This window comes from Suricata suricatta, chromosome 10 (assembly GCF_006229205.1).
Source record: "Suricata suricatta isolate VVHF042 chromosome 10, meerkat_22Aug2017_6uvM2_HiC, whole genome shotgun sequence".
Taxonomy (NCBI): Eukaryota; Metazoa; Chordata; class Mammalia; order Carnivora; family Herpestidae; genus Suricata; species Suricata suricatta.
Window position 1 is genome coordinate 24,464,456 of NC_043709.1, and position 18,506 is coordinate 24,482,961.

At 36.0% G+C, this 18,506-nt stretch overlaps 1 protein-coding gene across 8 annotated transcripts in view; it reads right to left on the minus strand.

The window, feature by feature from the left end:
- VEZT (vezatin, adherens junctions transmembrane protein) overlaps positions 1–18,506 on the minus strand; it is a 61,116-nt gene that overhangs the window by 25,842 nt on the left and 16,768 nt on the right. For 4 of the 8 annotated variants that reach the window (XM_029953789.1, XM_029953788.1, XM_029953793.1 and 1 more), the window contains exons 2-4: positions 11,664–11,798; positions 7,313–7,399; positions 635–810 (exon numbers count right to left, since the gene is read on the minus strand). In XM_029953789.1, coding sequence (XP_029809649.1) covers positions 635–810; positions 7,313–7,399; positions 11,664–11,798 — 398 coding nt within the window. Of the gene's footprint in view, positions 1–634; positions 811–7,312; positions 7,400–11,656; positions 11,799–18,506 lie in introns of those variants that run through there. The other 4 variants (XM_029953794.1, XM_029953795.1, XM_029953791.1 and 1 more) reach the window with 2 other exon arrangements.

Below are 18,506 nucleotides of genomic sequence, written 5' to 3' on the forward strand. Positions count from 1 at the left end.
ACAAGAATTGACTGTTTATTTCCATGTCCCATTCTATTTTTGATATCTCTACAATGTGTTTATGATATAACCTATTAATTTTAAAGAAACATAAAGAGCTGGCTAGGACTGCATGCACACGTGTACAGGTGTATGGGTAAGAGAGACTCTTGGCACACATGTTATGCCTGCTTGTTGGGTTATTAAACACAGAACTAATTATACTGAATTAAAAATATGTAGTAATTGAATGTTTTTCCAGCTTCACTTTAAATAGTATTTATTTTATGGGGTGCCTGGGTGGTTCAGTCGGTTAAGCATCCGACTTTGGCTCAGGTCATGACCTCATGGTTCATGGATTTGTGCCCTGCATCGGGCTCTGTGGTGACAGCTAGCTCAGAGCCTGGAGCCTGCTTCAGATTCTGTGTCTGTCTGTCTCTCTCTCTGACCCTCCCGTTTGCTCTGTCTCTCTCTGTCTTTCAAAAAAAAAAAAAAAGTATTTATTTTAGAATGGTACTTTTAAAAAAACCTCTGGATTTTCCTTATATATAATGTTAAAATGTATGGAATATTTATAATTTATAATAGCATGATAATGGATTTCCTCTGCTAATCTGTATATGTAAGCAAAGGATAGATGTTTTCTGGACAGTACCAAATATTAGGGGTTGCCAGGGAGCAAAGCGTTGGAAGGTGTCCATTTTCCTGTTGTTGAGATTGCCCTGCAGACAGGATACTGGGATCAAGCAGCTCAATCAGCTCCACATCCTCTTGTAACAGGACTTCCTGTTGCAGGATGGTATGTAGTGAGTCGAGTCGGAATCCAATATCCTTGCCATTAAAAAACCCAAAGAGAGGCATTAATACATACATAATTTTGTATTAGATGCTAAGCTCCTAATGTACTAACAAAATTTAGGGGTACTATATATATTTTCAGTATAGCCTCCAAGAAGAAGATACAACAGTCCAATCTACCTTTAGTATGATATATATGGGGTTTAATTTTAGTTTCACTGTAAATGTGAAACAATAAAGATTGAGATGGACATTACTAAGCCACCAGATGTGACATATAAATTTTTAATAAAGAAATTTGAATAACTACAAATTAATAAACCAGTCTAGTTAAGCCTAATTAAGTAAACTGCTGAAACAGGGCATGAAAGTATAATCCTGTAACATAAGATGTTGTCCCTGGATACTGTAACAGTATAGCCAAAATGTAAGAATTACATCAGCAGGATCAAGGCCTTCTAAAAATGGACAAACACAACATTAAGGAATGTAATGTAAAACCACACTAATATGTGCATAGCACTTTATAGTTTACAAAATGCTTTCACATATACCAGTTCATTTATTCCTTCTTCTTTTCCTTCTATCCATCTATCAAGAAATATTATATATACCAGGAACCATGCTTGAGACCAAGGGTACAAAAAATGAACAAAACATAGAAGTCTCTACTCTTACAAGGTGAATGAAGTTGACTGAATGAAGAGGACTGAAAAGTTAACAGTTACAATATAATGTGCAAAGAAGTGCAATGAGATATACCTGGGGATGAAAATGGTACAGAAGAACCAAAACTTGTAATGAAGTCCAAGAAAGGAAAAAGGTGATGCCTGAGCTGAGTCTGAAAGCATGAAAAAGAACTGACCAGATGAAAGGGTTGGAAGAGGGGGACGGGAAGAGCAAAAGCCTCTTGGTAAGTCATTGCTTTTAGTTTTAGACACAATGTCCATGGTAAGAAGGAGAGAGAGGAGGGGTGCCTGGCTGGGCTCTGTCGGAGGAGCATGTGACTCTCAATCTTGGGGTTGAGTTTGAGCCCCAGGTTGAATGTAAAGATTACTTAAATAAACTTAAAAAACAAAAACAAAAATAAAACAAAAAGGGTGAGAGATGAAGCAGCAATGGTAGAGTACATGGGTTAACTTTCACAGTCACCCTCTGATGTACATTTTCTTCCTTCTCTCCATTCCATAGAGGAGAAAACTGAAGCCCGAAGAGATTAAATAACTTCCTAGAACTCTGATTTCAAATCCTAAGTCTTTGGTAGTCAATTATATTTCTCTATATATGGTCTCCTGTATGAGAAAAGTTTGAAGTTTTATTATGTATTACATTTAAGAACAGAATAATCCTATTTTAAGAAAAGAAATAGAACTTTTAATTGATAAGGCCTTTAGCAATTAAAGAAAAACCAATTAGGTATAGAGTTGGAAGGCAATGGCTTTGCTCTTCTTAGCCAGTTAATCATTCCCACAAGAGCTTACCCCGCCCTAGCTCCTCATAATGGGAATTTACTACGAATGCAGTGATCCATAAATACAACTATAAGCACGTCCTCTTGATTGTGGGTTATGTATCATTTTAGAGAGGGAGAAGAATATTTTTAATATTAGTCTCATATGGATATATTTATTGATTTTCTTTTATTTTTTAAAGTAGGCTCTGTGCCCTATGTGGGACTTGAACTCATGACCCCATGATCAAGAGTCACATGCTCTACCAATTAAGCCAGCCAGGCCCCTCTTTATTGATTTTCAGTTACAGAAAACAAGAATGTCTTCTTGGAATGCTTGTCTTCCTTTTAGCCTGGTATTACTATTATTATTATTAATTTTACCATCTACTGACACAACCTGCATGTACCTGTGCATCATTTTTGTTTCATATTTGAACCACTACTTCTTCTCCCTTCTTTTTCCCCTTTTCTCTCCTTTTTTCTTTTTTTGTTATAGTTATCATACGACATTACATTAGTTTCAGGTGTACAACACAGTTATTTGACCACTCTATACATTGTGTCCCGCTCACCACAAGTGTACCTACCATCTGTCACCATACGGTGCTGTTACAGTTAGCACTGACTGAACTTCCTTGCTGTGCCTTTCATCCCTGTGACTTATTCATTTCATACTGGAAGCCTAAACCTCCTACTCCCCTTCACTCACTTTGCCTACCCCTCCATTCCTCAACCCCCTGGCAACCATGTTTGTTCTCTGTGTTTATGGGTCTGTTTTGGTTCTGTTTGTTTTGGTTTTTAGATTCCACATATAAGTGATATCATATGGTATTTATTGTTCTCTGTCTGACTTATTTCATTTAGTATAATAATACCCTTTAGGTCCATCCATGTTGTTGCACATGGCAAGATCTCATTCCTTTTTTATGGCTGAGTAATATTCATTATATATATATATATAATACCATTTCTTCTTTATCCATTCATCTACTGATGGATACTAAGATTGCTTCCATATATTGGCTATTATAAATAAATCAGCAATAAACATAGGGGTGCATTTATCTTTTCAAATTAGTGTTTTTGTTTTCTTTGGGTAAATAACCATTAGTGAAACTACTGGATTGTATGGTATTTCTATTTTTAATTTTTTGAGGAACTTTCATACTGTTTTTCACAGTGGCTACACCAATTTACATTTTCACCACCAGTATATGAGAGTTCTTTTTTCTCCTTGCCAACATTTGTTATTTCTTGTCTTTTTGATACCAGCCACTCTGAGAGGTGTAAGGTGACATCTTGTGGCTTTGATTTGCATTTCCCTGATGATTAGGGATGCTGAACATCTTTTCATGTGTTTCTTCACTCTTCTTAGAATCGTGATTCTAACATTAGGAACCAATTAATTGATACTCCACTCCACTTTCATATCGAGAATAGCACAATTCACTGTATACTACAGTCAGGGAAGGGGTGGAAGCAAGGAGGGCAGAAAGAGGAGCATGACAGCTTTTCAGTAATCTTAGACAGAAATCCCCACACACTGGCCTCAATATTTGATTTGGATTCCACACACACAGAGATATTAAAACATTAAGTATTAAAAATCAAGTTTTTGCTACAAAAGTTTTAAGTAATACCTTTTATGAGACTGCAATGTACTTACATATGAGTAAGTTTAAAAAAGCCTAATTAAAGGAAGGCTAAGGCTCACAAAGAGGGGTAAAGCTATTAAGACAGAATGGGAATTTTCCCTCTTCATATCCCCTTATATAGACAATACTGCTTAATCAGGTACATGCTTTCTTTAACCCCATCCTTGACATCAGACCTGTTCACAAAATTGGGATAATGTTTCCCCAAAACCATTGTGCTTTAAGGCAGTATTAATAGCTTTAGGAATATGTGATTCAAGAATGTGACAAACTACCTACAATCACTTATAAATACAGATAAACTTGAAAGGGACCAAGACACTCTAAATAATTAAAGCAGTATTATCTAGTGACTAGTCTGTCTTTACAAAGGAAGAACTTGAACTATATTCTGATCATTATAGCTATAAAGTTAAATGAGATTACATTGATGAATTAAGTTTTTATTAAGGATAAATTACAAAATTGTATATTACTCTATAATTATAAAAATGAGAACTACAGAAAATAGGGAAACTGCTGCAATATGCCAATCACACTAGTGGAAAAACAGACACCTGTTATATTAAGAAACATCTTGCAATAAGCCCTATTTGGACCAACGTCCAAGTGCCAAACAAGTGAAGAAATTTAAAAGCTACTAATTGATTGACTAGATATTAGTAGATATCTGTACAGTCAGATGCTCTGTGCTGTGGGGAAGTGCACTATGTGAACTTTGGCTCACCCTCAACAAGTTTGAGTGCCAAGACCTAGTTACTGCCTAGGTTTATATCCTGGTTCCACATCTTAAGTTACTAACTTCTCTGTTCCAGTTTCCTCGTCTACAAAATGAGGATAAGAATAGTACATACTTCAATAGTACCTACTATGAAAATTAACTAAGTCAATATTTATACAATATATAGTGTCTGGTACATAGTAAGTACTTACATATTAAGTACCATGTACATATTAAGTACTATCTAAGTGTTAGCTGTTAATGTTGTTAGTACACATGAAATAATTAAAACACAATAAAGAAAAGCACCATAATACAACACAAAAACTTAAAACATAGCGTGGATAATTGTTACTACAGTGTTGAAGAAAATGAGAGATCCGACAGGCTGCAGTTTGGAGGAGAGGCCTTAAGGAAGAACTAGGACTGCTTACTGAACAGACTGCAGTAACAGGAAAAATGGAAAGGATTCTACCACCATATGATAGCACGAACACAGATATTCAGAATAAGTACGGAATAAAAGAAAAGGAAGACTGGGTTGGCTGATGAAAATATTATTGGTGGATAAGGCTGGAAAGGTAGTCTGTGGCCAAATTATACAGACGCTTCGATGCTAACATGATGAACTGGACTTGATTTGATGGGTAATGGTGCTTTTAAGGATCTAAACAGGAAAACAATGAGAGAAGGTAACTCAGGAAGATTTCTGCTTGTATGGAATGAAAGAGTATGAGAAGCACAGCTCAAAAAGAATAGAGAGATTTCTGTTTTTACCCCTAGAGATGGAGAAGGGGACTATGTATGTGTCAATATATTTCAACAATCTTACGTACTTTTTAATACATTGTTCTGTTTCATAAAGCTGATAAGGATCAAATGAGATAACATGTGTGAAAGCACTTTACAGGCTAAAAAGTGCTTCGAAAGTACTAATACCACTACCATTACAGTTGTTATAAAAGAACTTTTTTTTTAATCTTTAAGAAGTATTTTAATAAAAAGGCACAATGGCAAAAGGTTCAGATATCATGGAGCAACTACCAGGACTTTAATTAAAGGAAAAAGGGACTGGTACAATATCTGTATAGCTAATAAAAATTTAAATATGTCTGATAAAGGAAAGAGTCAAGCATCTCATACCAGAAGCCAACATGGTAATTCCTTGTTCCATTACTGTTAAATGATTTCTTTGGTAAGTAGTTCCTACAGTTCTCTATAATGTAGGACAAAAGGGATGCACACAGAAGCTGGCACTTTACAGTGAAAACATGTGGCCAGTGACAAAGAACCAAGAGTGAAAAGATGGGGACTATGCAGACTACGACCAAACCACAGAAAACTGTGTATGGATCTGTATACCTTACCACAGTCCTAGTATCACTGAAGAATGAGGGTGGCTCCACCTGGAGAGAGATGATATTCTACGTAGGTGACAAGACACTTCATTGACCTTCTCAACATACCTACAAAGATGAAACCCTGAACAGAGAACTTGCCCATTTGGATTGCTAAAAAAGGAATTTTAGTCAGTCAAAGCATAGTAATACTCAAGCTAGTGGGTACTATGTTATAATGGAGAACCTAGGCTTGGAAACAAGAGACCTGAATTCAAATTCTAACTCTCTCACTTTCTAGCTGAACATTCTTGAACAATTCACTTAGTAAGTATTCTTAAACCAAAATGAACCGTCTGAATCTCAGACATTTGGAAATCTTACCATTTTCAATTAGCAAAATGCACTAAACTTTAGAGTGTTTGAAGTAGCAAATCAAAATGTGAAAGCACTTTGTAAACATCTCCTTAAAATGGTAATTTACAAGAATGATAATTATAATCTCAAGGTCATAGGCCAGCAGAAGATCCTGAAATCTGCCTACTTGTAACTTGATCACTCTCTGAGAGCCATGAGAACCTCGTTACTTCAATTTTTAGGTATACTACCTGGATTTTACATTGCTTAAGATGTACAAAGTTGAAGCATTCCCTTTTGGGGGACACAGGTCAAACACCAGATATGTTCCAGCAGAGAGAAGAAAAAAAAGCAAGCTTCACAGGAATCAAAACAATCTCAATGGTGATAATTTCAAGCCTTTGGGAAATTCTGTGATTATTAGTCTCGGGAGACTAAATTTTACATATGAAGTTGTCAGAGAATTATAGATTAATGATAAGTAAATTAGGGGGGAACCATTTTGATTTTGCCCAAACTCTGTAATGACAGACAATGGGATAAAGATATAGTCAATAAGGAAAAAAAAAGAAGATATAGTCAAGCTCCTAGTGAAAAAAAAGAAGATCCCACTAATTGATACATTATCTTCCCTAATGAGAGGAATATTTGTCAAAGGAGGAAGATGGCAGCAGGAAATTAGTAGTCTAACAAATAAGGTTTCAATAACTACTAGAATATTCTCTTCTGAATGGTTAACAACCTCTTAGAAGAGCTATGAAATAATACTAAATTAAGTCTAAATTCAAGATCCACAATTATTAAAGAATTTCTTCCTTTTTTTTTTTTAGGTGATACAAACAAACTTTATTTAAACGCTTCATGAATCATGCAGTCTCCTTTCAAAGAACTTCCCAGAATTTAGAATCAATCACTGCCCAAATCAGAAGCAAAACAAATGCTCATTCACTGCATTGTCATTAATAAACTGGAGACCTGAAAACTGACTAAAAGAAATAGAGCAAACACTTACCAATTTGTGAAGTAAATCATCTTTCTTATTGTACTGAGAAAAAATCCAACTTTTGATGGTTTCAGCCACTTTTAACAGGATGCTTTGCTGAAGGAGATTAATGAAATTATATAGGATTTCTTAAACCACACCCAAACAGCAGAAAAACTTCAAATAACTTACTTCTAATTAATCAAAATTTTATTAGAAAAAGGGAGGGAAAAAATCATCTAGGTTCTATCCTTTATCAGCATGTCTCAGACTCCTTAATAGTTCCCAGATGTACTTGCACATCAGAATCACCTGGGGATTTTAGTTAGAAATATAATTTTGGGTCCCCAAACTAAAGGTTCAGATTCAGTAGGTTTGGAATGAGACCTGAAAAGCAGATTTTAAAAAAACAAAAACTTTTTAATGTTTATTTAGTTTTGAGAGAGAGAGGCAGAGTGTGAGTCGGGGGTTGGGGTGGGTGTAGAGTCTGAGGGAGACACAGAATCTGAAGCAGGCTCCAGGCTCTGAGCTGTTAGCCCAGAGCCTGACGTGGGGCTTAAACCTACAAACCGCAAGATCGTGACCTGAGCCAAAGTTAGATGCTTAACCTGAGCCACCCAGGTGCCCTGAACAGCGGATTTTTAAAAGAGCACTCAGAAGTTATCTTGTCTTCAGTACACTAGATACTGTCTATGTCAAGATGATAACAGTACATATTTTAATAAAAACCATATGGTGTTCCAAGATCTTAAATACTAAGAACATTTCATTCCACAATGCTAAGGCAGAAAGATATTTTAATCAGTTTTAGAAAAAGTGTCTCATTGAAATAAGTTATATTATTGAACCAACCCAAAATTCAATTTTCCTTAACGTTAATAGCCTATTTCCTGAGTATGTAGTAAATGCAGTTTACATTCACTGAGTGATTACTATATCCTGGGTACTAAAAAAGGGTAATAGGAACAAAGATAAATAAATATAACTGCTGTTTTCAAAACCTTAGAAGAGACAGTGAATAATTACAAATCAATGTAAAGTCTGGGGAAGTGTGGGAAAAAATGGCAAGAGGCGTTAACACTGAAGCTATGCCCTAACAGATGAGCAGGAATTTAAGAAAGGAGGGAAGAACACTCTAGGCAAGAGAACAGAGTGTGTAAAGGGAGCTGCCATGTAACCACATGCCATGGTCACAGTGGCATAGTCTGGGCTATGACCCAAAGGAAGAAGGGAATAGTAGTGAACACTGAGAGGGATTTTAAAGAACTTTGTGTTATATGCCATAATAGTTTAGACTTTATCCTGCCAGCTGTGAGGGCGGGGCCACCAAAGATTTTTTATGCAAGGATATGAAACAATAAATATCAGCATTTTCGAAAAAAAAACTGGCTACAGTGCACAGACGGTACTAGCAGGAAATGATTTAGACAAGAAGTATCATTAGTAGGATATTTAACAGTCCAGCTAAATGATGGCCTAAAGCAGGCCTAAAGCAGAGTAGCAAAAAATGGTAATGAAGAAGGGTTAGATTTTAGAGACAGAAGAAGTTGATGTGATATATCATTCAGTGACCAAAAAATGTGCAAGTGATAGGAAACTTAAGATAACTGAATGGTAATGTGAGAATATAGAAAGAATATTTCGTTTGTTTCGGGGTTGCTGAGTTGAAAAAAGTTCTGTTTTACACATAATGAGTCTGAGCTTCCTGGGGCACAGGGCAGGTGAAAATGTTTAACCAGCATCCAGAACGGAGAGAAGACAGAATGCGGGTAAGTAGCCAACGAGGGCAAGAAAGTAAACGAGATCACTCAGAGGAACAGATCAAACAGAGAAGAGGCCAAATGTTCAAATTTTATGGAAGGAACATTTAAGAATAATCACAGGAAAAGAAACTTGGTAAATACACAGAGAGTGAATATTCACGGTAAGAACACCAATATAGACTACTCACTAAGTACTAAAGAATAACATTTTAAAAAAGTGAAAAAAGGGTGCTTATTTCTAACTATAGTTTCATCACCATCTCAAATAATAACAAAAAAATTGCTTTCCAAAGAAAATAATTGGTACTTCACTGCACAGAACTTTGGGGGCAATTCTAAAAATAAATGCTTTGAGAAGGAACTAAGTAATACAACAAATCTTTCTAAAATATAGCGACCAGATTTAGGAAAACTCTATTTTAGAAAAATATAGCTCATATAGTTGAAATGTATAATATGAAGACTAAAGGAACTTTCTAGACATGTGGTAATTTTTTTTAATGTTTATTTTTGAGAGAGAGAGAGAGAGACAGAGAGAGAGCAAGCGAGCACGAGCAGGGGAAGAGCTGAAAGACCGGAAGACACAAAATCCAAAGCAGGCTCCAGAATCCAAAACAGGCTCCAAGCTCAAGCTGTCAGCACAGAGCCCAATGCAGGGCTTGGACGTGCAAGCTGTGACCTGAACTGAAGTCAGACACTTAGCAGACTGAGCCACCCAGGTGCCCCAACATGTGGCAAGTCTGAAAAACAGTCTCTGGCTATGCTTTTTACTGGTCCTCGATTTCTGAGGGATGAAACTTTCAACTCTCATTTTATTTATTTATAAATTAATAATAACATTTCTATATGTAAAAATACCTATCAGAAATGAAAAGGATTAAACCTATAAAACCCAAGTTTTTGAATAACAACAAAAAAATGTCAATGCCCATATCCTGGATAAGATTATCCCTTGGCCCATTTTTTGTCTTTTGTTGCCAAGTAATCTCAAATCTAAGTTTTAACCTATAAATAACCTGTTAGCGATATCCTTAAGTTTTGCTTTCAAAACTCTTCCCAGGAATATCCACATTTGAAAGGGTCAGGGAGAAGAAAGGGTTTTAGTCCAGAGGAGTAGCAAACGGACTCTGATCTGTGTGAGCTCTAACTCCCTGACTCCCACCCTGTAAATGTCAGTCAAATAAACATTTCTCTGGTATTTATTCTGCTCTTGCAAATGGGCCCAGCTTGGTTACCTCACACGGTAAGGATTTTTCTAAGAACAGGAGAAAAGATGCTTCCCTCTCTATCACCACAGAGTAAATAACTAATTGAAAACTTTAAAAGCCTCCTCCCCAAAATAATGATGTCTTGTAATAAAATAATGATTAAACTAGAATGCTTAAGAAATGATATAATCTGTTTTTCCCTATTAAATTAGAATTCCTTTTGTTAAAACTGAAATGTACTAGAATATTTTCTTATCTTATTAAATATGGCTAATAGAACATAAATGATCTATTAAATGCATTTTACAGAACATAATTAATTATGTTTTAGGTTATGTCCTTTGTCAGTATGTCTTGGGCTCCTTAATAGTTTCCAGTTCTTTATGTTCTGTAAAACATAATTAATGGCAATGGAGACTCTTTTAGTATCTTAGCCTCACAATGTTGTAGTCAACTGAGATTTTTATTGTATAAAAAGATACTGCATGAGGGTGCCTGGGTGGTTCAGTTGGTTAAGTGTCTGATTCTTGATTTTGGCTCAGGCCGTGATCTCATGGTTCAGGAGATCAAGCCCCATGTAGTGCTCTGTGCATACAGTGCAGAGCCTGCTTAGAATTTTCTCTCTCCCTTTTTCTGCCTTCCCTGCTCACACTCCCTTTCTCAAAATAAAATAAATAAACAGTAAAAAAAAAATAAGGGGGGGTGGACACCTGGGTGGCTCAGTTGGTTGGACATTTGACTTCAGCTCAGGTCATGATCTCACAATTTGTGAGTTCAAGCCCTGTGTCAGGCTCTGTGCAGACAGCGCAGAGCCTGGAGCCTGCTTCAGATTCTATCTTCCTCCCTCTCTGCCCTCCCGTGCTTCCACTGTCTGTCTCTCAAAAATAAACATTAAAAAAATAATAAAGAAATATTGCACAGATATAAAGGGCATCAGAAATTGAGGTAAATACACCCAATCCATCATATATATCCTTGAAACTGTGAAATGTTATCAGTTCGCTTTCTTATAATTTGTGTTCTCTTTTAAAAAATATGTAAAGAAAAAAATTTCAATTAATGAGTCCTGGTTGAGTTCTCATTAAGGTTTCAGTATATTTTTCTGGTTCCCTCCAAACAAGTTCAATACTTCAATAAATAATATATTTTAATCTTCAACCATATTTATTTCCATTTATTAAGGAAGTTACTAAGATAGTCCAAAACAGCAAGGATTTATATTTATCTAAACTGTCTTTTACTAGTAAAGAAATAAAATATAATATCTTAAACCAGTGTCAAGGAGGGCATGGATGTCTTTAGGTTATTTTTTGTTTTTTTTTTCTGCAAGGGTAAAGGTAAAGGCAATTTGAATAATCAGTGAGGCGAAGAACAAGAGAGTAGTCAGAGAGAATGAGCATGACTTCTCACCTTTGGCAGGGCTCTTGCAGGAGGCTTTTGTTGTCCCTCTGTCACTGTGCTTTTTTCTGGTTTTGGTGACAGAGAAGAGCATATTTCAAAGTCTGTATGTCCCAGATCTTGTAAGTACTGGTAAAGTGGAGAATTCTAAAAGAGACATAGGAAATAAAGTAAATTTCAAGATCACTGCTATTTCAAAAGTTTAGAGGTCAAATTCAACATCAAAGTTCACTATCATGACCAGTATGCTCCAATTCTTTCAGGCTTCAACTATTAAAAAGTGAATTATCTGTCACAATGCCATTTAACATAAAAAAAAAATATCAACAAACAATTCAACAGAGGGACCCAAAAAAGGAAAAACTCTAAACACAGATTTTTCTGAGTGGGTACCAGCAAGCAAGAAAAAAATGAATTTAGGAATATAAATAGATTTGTAAAGCAATTTCTTTGCCCAAATATTTGTAGTATTACAGTAGATTGCTTCAAAATAGCCAAGCCTGACTATAGATAGCTCCTAAGAGGGCTTACAGTGAAAAGCAGTTATTACTTGAAGCCAAGAATTAAGCAATGTTTATACTATATTAATTATAATTTTATTATACTTTTATACTCATTAATTCATTCAAGCAAAAATATGTATGAACTACCATATGACCACCACTATAAAAAATTTTAAAACTCCAAGAAAGTTACCTAAAATATGCTGTATCTCACATAAACCATAAGGCAAACAAGACTCCGTGGCTAATAAAAGCATTAGAACACGGTGGTTAAGAACACAAACTCTGGAACCAAACTATAGGTTCAAATCCCAACTGTGCCAGGGCGCCTGGGTGGCTCAGTCGGTTAAGCATCTGGCTTTGGCTCAGGTCATGCTCTCAAAGTTCGTGGGTTCGAGCCCAGTGTCGGGCTTTGTGCTGACAGCTTGCTAGCTCAGAGCCTGGAGCCTGCTTCAGATTCTGTATCTCCCTCTCTCTCTGACCCTCCCGCTTGCACTGTCTCTCTCTGTCTCTCAAAAATAAATAAAAAACATTTAAAAATTTAAAAAAAGAATCCCAACTGTGCCTCTTGCTGGCTGAATATCCTATAACAATTTATAATTTTGTCCTTCAGCTATCTCATCCTAACATATGAATAATAATTACACCTCGTTCATAGTGTCCTTTTAAGAACTAAATATATACAAGGCACTTAGAACAGTACCTGGTCTACAGTAATCACTCAAATTACACTTCAACTTTATATAAGCCAGGTGGAAAGAGTACAGGTTTTGGAACAGACAAATCAAAAAAACGGAAAAATTACTCTAATCCCATCAGACACATCAGCATCACTGTTGGATGAAAATATATGGGACAATTCTTTCCAGATAAACAGCAAGCTTCAATTCTAACCGCCTTCTCTAAAGCACAAAGTTGGTGACATGTTTAAAAATAAACCTTGATGCCACTCAACAAAAATATTTAATGTTTTAAAAACAGCCTTATGTTAGGTACTGGAGACACAATAACCACCACCATGAAAACAACAGTAAACAGCAACACAGCCAACATAGTACCATGTGGCAAAAGCTTAACTAAGCGTTCTACTTGCATCATTTTACTTAAGATTCGGAACAAACTCTAAAAAGTATTATGATCATTGTTATCGTTAATTCCCATTTCATAAATAAGGAAATAGATTCATTCAGGGAGATACAGAAAGCAGGGTAAGTCTGACTCCAAAGCCAACACTCTGAAATATTATACTATACTATCTAAAATAACAAACAGTCCCTACTAAGTTTAAAGAGGAAGATACCATAGAAACTTCCTTATAATTTAGTACAGAAACATCAAGCAAATTAATAATTGCAGAATTGTATTGGATGCTATAAAAACAGAGGAGAGGCAGTTAATTAGACCAATGTTTTTAGGGAATATATCCTTGAGTCTGGGAAAATGAGGAAGAGTGGGAATTTGCTCGTATGGGTAGCAATTGATGGGTATCAATTTGACAGAATAGAAGATAAGTAAAATGCCCCCTTTTAATGCTACATTTAATACTCTTGAGAAAAATAAACAAAAAATTATAATAAAAGGAGGCATATGGTCTTATCTCTCTACCAGACTTAAAATCTTTGGTGGCACACATGGTTACTCTTCATATCACCCATAAGGTATCTTCAAATAATGCCTTGAATTACTCAAATATTTTCAAAATGATTTGTGAACCCCACCCTGCTCTGTCCCCAGAGTGGCAAAAGAACAAGAATGCTTGTTAGGTTGGGCTGACCTTTTGAAAAGTTTACATACTTTACAAAAAAACCACACAACACAACTTGTTTTTAAGACAGAACTCTTTCCTCAAGTGAACTCCCATGGGGGAAGAACAATAAATAAGATGGATCAAAGCAGAGTTACTCTAATTCCAGGGTCATCAAAGTTTTTCTGTAAAAGGCCAGACAGTAAATATTTCACACTTTGCAAGCCATATGGTCTCTATCATAACTAATCAGTTGTGCCGCCATGGTGCAAAAGCAGCCACAGCACTACATAGACCAATGAGGGTGTTAAGGCTCCAATAAAACTTCATTTATGAAAATACTGAACCTCTTGTAATTTTCATATGTCACAAAATATCATTCTTTTGATATTTCCCCGGGCCATTTAAAAAGGTGAAGTCCACTCTGCGCGCCAGCCACAGAAAATCAGGCAGGGAGCAGAGGGCAAATCTGGCCCAAGAGCATTAGTTTGCTGACCCCTGTTTTAATTAAAGGCTCAGTGGAGATGGTGAGGCAAACTCTGATTTCTAACTGTTCTCTGGCAAGAGGCTTGGAGGTGGGGATGGGAGATAAATTTCTTTCCATTCAAATTCTAATACCTTTCTTACTACACACTTAGCTGATGCTGTGTCAGCACTGACCCCAAAGCCCCTTCCTTTTCCAGTTCATATCACAGCTCACAAAATAACAAAATGGAAATTCTAAAAAGTGATCAAATAGAAGAGAAACAATGAACACTTGTTCTCCATATGTATTCTGCACATCAACTAAAGCATACGTACTCAGTTGGAAACGCCATTTTCTGGAACACTTGCTCCTATTTCGCAAAAACAGCAGCATTAATCATGTACCTTGAATAATACTAATAATGTCTAGAGGTGTCATTTGATACAGTAATTCTGTCAGTACCTTATTCTGCCTTTTCTAACAACATAACACTTTTTATTAACTTCTTGGTTGGTTTCACAACATTCTTATCAAAGGTTTGACATCCATTTATTTGAGCTATGCAACTATGAATGATGCTTTGGTAGTTCTGGTTTCTTCCCCATCTCTAGTGACAGAATTCATCACTTTGACCCTAGAAAGCACTGTTTTACAGTTCTGGAAAATTGTGGCTTGCTAAGACTATCACTGTGCCTTGTTTCCTGGCTTTATGTAACTATTTGACAACATTTCAGAGTAGACAATCTTTGGAGACTAGGGATGAAGTTACTGCAGGTCTGAGAGAATATAATTCCAGTCACCTTTATATTTCATATTTTTACTTTTCCTTCTTGAGACTGCTACTGCAAATCATACCACTTCCTAAACATATAAACTCAGACTGTATGGACTCCAGAGCTCTTATTCATAATGTTTATTTTAGTATTCTGAGTTGTAGCCTTCATTTTACTGTTTTATTTCTATTTCTATGCTTCAATCACTTTTGAGCCAAAAGAAAATTTTAAATTTAACCAATGAAAACACACAAATGGAAAACAAAGATCCTCTGGTTAACAAACTGAACACAAGCCAAGATGAACCAACCAAAATAGACCTCATAGCACAACTGAGCAATTTTTAAGAGTGCAAAGTGATTTTTGGTAAAATTATAATTTTATTAATTTAGAAAAGTGTTTGGGGGCTAAAATTACCATCACTTTTTCTCTGAAACTGCCAAATAACCTGTGTACTATTTGACAGATCTCAGAAAACTCGATCATGACTAGTGGTTTACAGATTTTTTTTTGTCTCAAAACCTCTTTAGGATCTTAATATTGAGAGCCCCAAAGAGTTTTTGTGGCTAACAACATTAAATTTAGTTAGAAATTAAAACTAAAAAAATTAACTTATTAATATACTTAAAATAACAATAAACCCACTACAATACTAGTGTAAATAATATAATTTTTAATGAAAACAGTATTACTCCAAAATGAAAAAGAAATGTATTGAGCAGTGTGGATTGTTTTATATTTTTGCAAATCTCCTTACTACCTGGTTTAACAGGAGAGAACCGGATTCTTGTTTGTGTGTGCGTGCATGTGCGCGTGTGGGAGTGTGCGTGTTTATTTATTTTGAGAGAGAGAGCAGGAGCAGGTGCTAGGGACGGGCAGAGAGAGAGGGTGACAGTGAATCCCAAGTACGCTCTGCGCTGTTAGTGCAGAGGCTGATGCAGGGCTTAATCCCACATACCATGAGATAATGACCTCAGCCAAAAACAAGAGTTGAACATTTAACTGACTGAGCCACCCAAGCAACCTGAGAGGTGTATTCTTACATGCTTCTGTATTCAACGTGTTGTAATTATTGTTCTGGATGAAGTATATGAAGAAAATCAAACCTTATACAGATACGTAGTTAGAAAGGGAGTATTTTTTAAAGTCTTTTCTGACAATCGTATTACCAAAGAATAGCTACAACAAAACTCAACAAGTGATAGTTTTGAAAAGGTTAATTTTAATGTGGAATATGAAACCATGTTGATGAGCTTTTTCTTTCTATGCACAAGGGAGAAGGAAGAAGGCAAATGGGGTTGCCTGCATAGCTCAGTTGGTTAAGTAACCGACTCTTAGTTTCAGCTCAGGTCATGATTTCATGGTTTGTGAGTTCAAGCCCGACATCACGGTCCATGCTGCTGGTGCAGAACCTTCTTGGGATTCTCTCTCTTTCCCCTGCTTGCTCTTGTTCTCTCTCTCTCTCAAAATACATTTTAAAACTTGAAAAAGAAAAAGGCAAATATGTTAATTATTAAAACGTGATGGCCTAATGTATAAAATAATGTATTTCTTCTTTTACAGCAAGATCAGGCTCCATGTTGCAACAGCCCTAACCACTGTATTTGTAGGTTTGGGTTATTAGACTTATAAATGAAGACACAGACATTTCTATGTTTCATATAGTGAGTATTATTATAGGTTGATGGCAGCCTCGAAAGGGACTTTTTTTGTAGAGGGCAAGGCAGGGTAGGTGATGATAGGTAATTTTTGGTTATAACTTTTCCCCTTGGTTCAAGCAAAACAGAATCATAAATGTTTCACTTAAGATGTTTTCTTGTAGAGAAATTATTAGCACTGGGCTCAAACTATAATTTTGTAGTATTGTAGAATGATATTGTTGCCAAAAGAAATATGAGAAACCTCAGACACAGCATGTGGGAGCTTCTCCTCAGGAAATCCTTGTGGTTCACTATTCCTGTAAATTTTAGCTGACAGAAAACACACATCATAGCACCAGAAAGAATTTTGCTAAATGAAAGACAGCCAAGAGTCTTTGGTTGTGCTAAGATTGTTCTGATGGCTGAAACATATTTTTGTAAGAAAAATAAACAAAAATAGACAGGAAACCCCAACATTTTTGCTGAACAAGCACTTCAAGAAAATGACTCATTTAAGTCCGTGACTACCTGCACTTCATGCCCACCCACACATTAAAGATATCGGATCCCACACTTGCTGGATATATATAAGCCTGAATCACTCATGTAATGCATTGTTTGCTTCCTGCATGATTTGTGGTTCCTTCTGTGTAAGTGCCAGTACCATTATTGCTGGCTTGCATTTGAAAAGGAAGATAAACTAGTGCAGAAATTGAGGTGATGGGTAAAATACTTCCATTATTAGGTTCTCTCTTCTAAACTGCTTTAAACCCTTACAGAGAGAATAAGTTGTATAACCTTCTAGGTTCTAGGCCAGAGTAGGAATAGGCAACCTGGCAACAATGGGAGAATTAGGCAACTCATTCATTAAGAAATATTAATGGAACGGCTTCTATGGGCCAAGCAAGATCTAGGCGTAGGGAAGAAAACAAAACAAAATAGGTGAGGTCCTTGCTAAACAGCTTCATTCTATGATACTTCTGATAAGACCATTTTTATCAACTACCAAAAAAATACTGAGTATTTTGATACTTTCCAGATAGGCTGTTATGTTTCAGGAAAATCCTCCCTTGGTCCCAGCTTCCTTAAGTACAAAATAAGAATGATATTTTCTTAAGCTTGTTCAAGTGGTAAAACAAAACTTATCAGGGCACTTGGGTGGCTCAGGGTCAGTCAGTGAAGCATTAGGTTCAGGTCATGATCTGGAGGTTCTTGGATTTGAAGCCCCGTGTTGGGCTCTGAGCCTGCTTTGGATTCTGTGTCTCCCTCTCTCTGCCCCTCCCCTGCTCATACTCTGTCTCTAAAAATAAATAAACATTAAAAAAAAAACAAAACACGCACTGGGTGTTGTATGGAAAACAATTTGACAATAAAATATTATGGAGAAAAAAAAAAACAACCTCATGACGTTCTCCGAGAAACAAGATAAAAAAGTGGTATGCTAAGATATTTTAATTTTATGCTAAATCAAATGCCATCTTATCCTATGCAATCATCCAGTGCCAGAATACAGAAATCCTACATATCAGATTACTCAGTTTCTTCAACAAATGAGCGATATAATAAGGGAAGTAGAGAAAACTGCTAAAGACTAAAGGGACACCCAAATATCACCCAAATGTGATAGATGGATTTTGTCTACATCCTGGTTTGAACAATTATAGGACATTTTTTTAGATATTCAAGGAAATCCAATGCAGACTAGATATTAGGTGATACTGTAATCGAA